The sequence below is a fragment of the Brachyistius frenatus genome, unplaced genomic scaffold, assembly GCF_029030835.1.
Source record: "Brachyistius frenatus isolate BFR_SWC_R1_liver_20210118 unplaced genomic scaffold, ASM2903083v1 Contig_22, whole genome shotgun sequence".
Taxonomy (NCBI): Eukaryota; Metazoa; Chordata; class Actinopteri; family Embiotocidae; genus Brachyistius; species Brachyistius frenatus.
In genome coordinates this window covers 1,338,064-1,344,655 of record NW_027210621.1, presented here as the reverse complement: position 1 = coordinate 1,344,655, position 6,592 = coordinate 1,338,064, and the positions used below count along the sequence as shown (strand labels likewise).

The following is a 6,592-nucleotide window of genomic DNA, read 5'->3' as shown; positions in this document are numbered from 1 at the left end:
AGACAACTATAGATTTTTTTTGTTTAACATGAGCAGTGTGTTTAAAGAAAGGATAACACTTCATTTCTAGCATAAGAGCCCTATCCCATCTGTGAAACATGGTGGTGGTAGTACCCTAGTTTGTTAGCCAACTCTACCTGCTTTTCTGAGTGGAGTTTCCTCCTCCACTGCAAAAAACAACAACATACAATTCCATACTTGAGATGGTTATGAAACTCTTAACTGCTTAGCATGTAGGTTGCTGTGGCCATATGTTTTTCCATTACACAATGTTTCATGAGGCTGAGGGAGGATCCCATTCACTGAAATATAGGTCCTCTTTCTAGCTATACTCTAGACAGATCAGACTTGCAGTGTCCATGCCTTCTCAAATCTCATTGTAAATTCACATTATAGAGCTTCATATGCCAAAGTCTCATCTTTAAACACATGAACATTTAAAACTAAGTAACACCTACATCTTGTGAACAAAGTTTAAAAAGGAAAAGATTACCAATATCTCTATTCCCCGCAAATGTTATCAGAGATCGCTTATACTGGATGTTAAAATGCTACATTATCAAACTTTGTCTCCCTGCAGTTTTAAGATAAGATAAAGGCAAAGCATTAAGAAAAACTTATTACATAATTTAATGTTTTTATAAAACTTTAGTGACAAGACAATAACTGTCCTAAACATTACCCAACACTGAATGTGATACATTTCATAAAAAAAATAAACACACGACTGACAGCAGTTTGAGCAGCCTTTATTCGTTTTGTTTTTTTCACATTTCATCTTCCCCTCCATACAAAACAAAGTAAGAGCTGATTTTCAGTGAGCTCTGACCCCCGATTAGATGAGACACCGACAAAGAAAGCTAGTGCTTCTTTTTGGGGGGTATAAATCCAACAAAACAAAACTGATGCCTGCATTGAAAAACCCAACATTACATGTTTTAATGTAATCATTTTATATTCCCCAACTTAAAAAATAGGCTACAGACTACATGTTTCTTATTTACAGAAGATTAAAAAAAAAAAAAAAAAAAAAAAAAGTGAAATCAAAATGGATTTTTTTTTTTGCAATCCTGCTACAGCTCCGAGTAACCAATCAACCCATTTAATACTATTCATTTGCTTAATACGCTTTTTCTAGGGTGACAAGCACCCTACATCTGTCTAACTTATTCATTCTTTCTGGTTCCTCACAAAAGCTTTTATTTTAAAAAAGTGAAAAAAAGCAATATACGTCATCATTAATGACCTTGGAGGTGTTTTGACAAATAACTCTCCACAGGAGGTAATATTGCAGCTCAGATATCCATCTCAAACTGGCTGTCATCTGTTGAAAAAGGACAAAAAACAGTAAAGATTAGGCTGTTTGACAATCAGCTGACAATTAACGGTTATGTGTTTGCACCCCAAACACTGCCACACCTTAACGGACCAAAAAGAAAAGGGACAAACAGAAGCCCTTATCAACACATTAGAAACTGGCAAAAAAAGAAAGAAAGAAAACAGTTGACTAAATATGGTGCAGCTCACTGATCCAAACCCATGACATGTCCTGTGTTTACCAACATAGATGAGGGAGATGGAGGAAAAATGGGGGCAAGCCCTAATCCTCATGGCCTTTAGTTTGACAGGGGGAATGGAGGGACAGATTTGATAGGTGCATATACTTCGCTCAATAACAAATAGCTCTCAACTTGACCAACAGCACAACTCTTTTGTCACACTGTGATGAAAAGCCCCACAAGAGAATCATTGCCCAAATGAGTTGTTTTTTTTCTCTCCAACTGGTCATTATAATCTCTGGAGGAGGTAATCGGAAATACAGAAAAGTATGTAATATTACTGTAAAATTGCTATCCTCACAGAAAGAACAAATTAAAAAGTAGACACTAAAAGCTGGACAGACAAAACAAATTCAGTCCTACACTATGAAATATAGAAGGATCGTTCAGTAATAAACTACTGGCCTAGTTTTGGAGGTGCTAAAATCCAAGTTATGCCCAAGACGTCATTGCCTCTGACGGACTAAACTAATATACAGCATAACTGCTGTGCTGCAAAAACAGCACCTATCTGCTGTATTAGCACGTGCTGTTAAATGAAAAGACCTAGTGAGCACAAAAGCAAGTTCATCAAAAATGTTGTCAGCAGATCCCTCTGCAAATGATATTTGTTTGGTTGTCTTTAAGATGAATCACAACATTTGTATTTGGTGGAGGGAAGTTTCATTTCATTACACTACAGAAGGAATGAGAGATAATGTGTGAAAAAATGTTGCGCAATCCACTAAGGCCAGTTCTTGTACGTTATGGCTATATGTTTGCATACTCAAAATTAGAAATGTGTCTCCAGCTGTAACGTTACTTGAACTACTTGTAAAGGCCAAAGAAAACAGGGACTAAATTGGGTTATGTTTACCTGCAATGTCCTTCTCTTCCTCCTCTGCCTCCTCTTTAAGATCCTGCAATTTCCCCATGGGGTGTGTGGCTGGTACTGTTACCCCTGGGATCTGAGGCAGACAGCATGGGGGGGTCCGAGCCAAAGGGGAGTTTCGACAATCCAGGAGAAACTTCCTGTCATAGATGATGCGGGTACCTGTGTTTGGAGAGAGGGTGGGTTGGGGGTTAAGGAAATTCGGTGTTTGACCTGTAGTAAACAACCATCAAACTTAAATAGTAAAAAAAATAATAAAAGTAAATAATCTGTACGTTTGGTGGACCACCTTTGCATCTAAGCACGGTGCACATCTGGGGAGTCAAGTATTCTTGTCCTCAACTGGAAGATTTTAGTAGGAAAAGAAGGGTTGGTTTTCTCTCTGTGTGTGTGTGTGTGTGTGTGTGTGTGTGTGTGTGTGTGTGTGTGTGTGTGTGTGTGTGTGTGTGTGTGTGTGTGCACAGAGGGGAGGGATGAGGGCTGCCACAGCAATGAGTTCTAGGAAATCAGAGTACAAAACATTCTCTCTTTGAAGCAAGAGGCTTTCTGATTAAAGCCACGTCTCATACGTTGACTGGTTTAAAACCTTCAATATTTACGACATACTAGAATTACAAAAGATGTAATTTGTCAAGTTTTTTTTTTTTTTTACAGTAGTGACACGATTTCAGCTCAAAGTTCCACACAAACCCTACAGCTTCTCAAATCTAAAATGTATTTGGCACGTCCTTGGGCTGTCACCGTTTAAATGGAAGTCAACTCCGAGTCAAAACAGGATCATAAATAGCTCATTGTGGAAAGTTCAACCAGGACATGACATGAGTCAAGGAGTGGTCTGTGGCTCATGTTATACTTCACTGGAGTTTGAACCGTAATGTACATTATCAGTTCCTCCGGTCTACAAGCGAAAACATGTTATTCAATAACTTAGCAGCAAGCAGTTCCTCCTGGACAAAGGAAAGCAAAGAAGAGGGAGGTGGCAGAAAGTATTGGGGTGGAGAGACGGGGCTGGCATGCAACCTATAGCGCAAGGCAGAGTTAGCCTGCAGAGCAATTATGTAACTATAAACGGGGTCAACCGAGCAACACATGCTCAGACTCTCGCTGAGTGTAGAATGTGTCGCTTACAAAGTGGAGTGCAAGGCAAAACTCTCTTGCAACTTCCCAGACTGCATTTACTCGGTGGCATCCATTTTCGATGAAAACATGGCGTTCATACTCTCCATGCATTAAGACATATCCTCCCCTCCCCTCCCCGCCAACTTGTACAGAATGTTCTCTACTGTTCCTCAAATGCAGAGCAGAGAGCAGCACGGACAGGACGGCCTCCAACTCCACCAGTGCTGCAGAGACCAATCATACTGGCTGCTGTGCCAGCTGAACACATACACCCTCTTCAAATCACATGATGCTGTGTTTAGAAGTTTTGCCAAGTAACTGATCAGACTTAAATGTATGTGAAAAGTTTTGATTGTATTAGCAATATGCATGATAATGACCATCTCTTATGTAAGCAAAACACTATCAGCAACAAAAAGATATGCGTGCATTTGTTCGGTTGATTTGATTGTAATTTAAAAACAAGAGGAACAACGTCTGTGCAGAGTCCGCACTACTCGTTGGTGTGAACGTATTTCTTGACTTTAAGAGTTTGGTTCATGAAGTGTTCACGACAGCAAACCTGTTGACAACATGAGGGCTGAAGCCAGCTGCCACTGTGCAGTGAGCAATACAGCATTTAACCAACTTTATCCTATTTTTGAAACAAAAATCATTGAAATGTGATTTTTTTTTTTTTTTGTTTTTTTGGTTAGGGCAAAATAATGATAAAAATGTCATTTGTATCAGTTGTTGAGACATATATATATACATATACACGTATATACATACACGCGTGTATTGTTTGCAGTCTATCGCGAGAGCTTGAGCTGTGAGTGTGCACGTACGCCCAAACCAGTTACGCCTAAAAAATAATAATAATAATAAAAATCGAACTTTTTCGCAAGTTCAGGGGTGTAAACATATTTCAGAAACACACGGTACACACACACACACACACACAAAAACGAAATATATCGGTTTTCTTACCTCCAGGCGTGGTGGAGAAGAGGGTCCCTCCGGGTGTCTGGCTGTAACAGTCGGGGAGCTGAGACCAGTCCTTCAGGGTGAGCACCTTGGTGGGGATGGGGCAGCTTTTCACCTGGTTGGTGCCCGTCGACATGCTTCAGCTTTGGGTGCAGCAAATGCAGAAGGAGTGGGACAAGTGTTTCGGAAAAAGCACCTCAAACTCGCAAATAAGCTCTCTCGCAGGTGTGTGTGTGTGTGTGTGTGTGTGTGTGTGTGTGTGCGCGCACACAGAGAAATGACTTTAAAAGGGAGTCGATATTGTACAGTGACCAAAGTAAAAAAGTTCTGCAAGTTTCTCTCGTTGACTGAGATTTCAAACGAGCTGGAGGTTGGACGTCGGGTGGTGTCCGTCGCTACAGCCAGCTACCAAACGCTACCATGTGCTGTATTTGTAGCAGCCACAGCTGTGGAGGGCCACCCGTGATGTTTGTGTGTAGCTGCTGCGAGGCACGTGGGGGCGACGTCAAATAAGATGCGAAGGTTTTATATCTAAAGGACAGTCCGTAGGGGCGGTGATAACAATGGCGTTTCATTTGAAGACACGACTGAATTCATTCCCTGTATTATACTTCAAGAGAAAATAAGCGGAAGTTGTATTGTTAATACAAGCATTTTTGCCTATAAGCTGAAGGAAAGTGTTTACATTTACTTTAAAATGCGTGCACGTTTCTAAACTGTGGACCGCCAGGAAGATAAACAGTAATTTAACGCAAATTAAACTGTGATTCAAACGTTATTGTCACAGTCGTTCACTTATAAGCTGAGCTTTTGCAAGTTTGCTCAGGAACAGGCCTGCAGGTGACCGGTTAAAAAGGTTCAAGCTGAAGATGACCGGTCGATCTCAGCCTCAAACTCCTCAACGTCACACGGACTTGCTCTTTGGGTCAGTGGGTGTAAAATGAATGTAATAAATAAGTTTTAAAGTAGCACCGAAACTGCTTCCTGGGCTTCACTGGTTCACAAAACACGCGCATCTCCACATCGCGCTTGTCAATCACTTGACAACACTGCCGCCTACAGGCACTTCAATGTACTGAAGCAAAGTAATGTGCACGTTTCTCACGAAGTGCTTCTCGCACCTGCTGCAGATCTGTGATCGACTGACAATCGACACCACGAATAAGCCTTACAATTATCTCATTAGCTTCATTACTTTTTTCTATAATTAGGTATCGCATTATTTATTTATGTACTATATTATATTTACCTTATCATTTTATTTTTTTATACACTTTATTAATAATCCCCGAGGGGAAATTTCTTCATCTCATTTCTTCATCTCATTTCATCTCTTTCATATTTATTGTAATACTTATTTTATTCTGAAGTTATGCCCCCATTGCCACAAAATAATAACATCAGAAAATAAATAGATAAATAATGAATACTCTTGTGTGATATTGCACATTAGATTTGTTAATAAAGATGTTTGAGGAAAAGATCAAAACTAAACCAATAATGTGTAAATGCTGCCTGAAGAAAGAAATATTATAAATCGATATTTATATAAGTGTAAATAAATATTCAGCTGGAGTTACTGGAATACTGCTTCAAAAATATCGGTACAAAAACCTGTTCAATCAGAACTCACTCAATGAAAATATCCAAACTACTCAGAGAAGATGTTTCTTCTTGCCGACCACTTGAGGGCGACATTGCTATGAAGACATTAACTGGGGCCTGTGTTTATTTAACTGTGTATGGTGCATAAACTATTTATGGTGGGATAGTTATAATGTCAGTGTAAATGCACAATTTCAACACAAATGGAAGACAACAAGTCTCTGTGACTATATCTCCCTTAAAAATACACTTAATTTTAATTAAAAGACTGTACAATAACTCACCTCTGGCAAAATCCATCACACAACAATAACACTGTTGTCTGTGTTTCTTGGTTGTTTATATATATACTGTACTGTATATACTGTGAATTTTATATTTAATATTTTTTTACTGTTATTTTATTGCTTTGTATTGCTTTCCTGTATGCTGCTGTAGCGGGGAAAAAAAATTCCCCTTGGGGACTAATAAA

General features: G+C 39.3%; 1 protein-coding gene across 1 annotated transcript; it reads right to left on the bottom strand.

Moving 5' to 3' along the window:
* Window positions 1-733: 733 nt before the first annotated feature.
* eif4ebp3l (eukaryotic translation initiation factor 4E binding protein 3, like) lies at window positions 734-4,751 on the bottom strand. The gene is made up of 3 exons (XM_069696818.1): window positions 4,519-4,751; window positions 2,416-2,592; window positions 734-1,324 (listed from the first exon to the last, which is right to left on the bottom strand). The coding sequence occupies exons 1-3, from the start codon at window positions 4,649-4,651 to the stop codon at window positions 1,296-1,298; spliced, it is 339 nt and encodes a 112-aa protein (XP_069552919.1). The 5' UTR covers window positions 4,652-4,751; the 3' UTR covers window positions 734-1,295.
* Window positions 4,752-6,592: the final 1,841 nt, after the last annotated feature.

What these genes read in the sequence shown, in the direction of transcription:
- eif4ebp3l (XM_069696818.1), bottom strand. Translation starts at nt 4,651, where the DNA reads ATGTCGACGGGCACCAACCAGGTGAAAAGCTGCCCCATCCCCACCAAG. An exon ending in CTTCTCCACCACGCCTGGAG is followed by an intron (nt 2,593 to 4,518) that starts GTAAGAAAACCG and finishes CTCCAAACACAG; the next exon opens with GTACCCGCATCATCTATGAC. An exon ending in GGAAGAGAAGGACATTGCAG is followed by an intron (nt 1,325 to 2,415) that starts GTAAACATAACC and finishes CTTTTTCAACAG; the next exon opens with ATGACAGCCAGTTTGAGATG.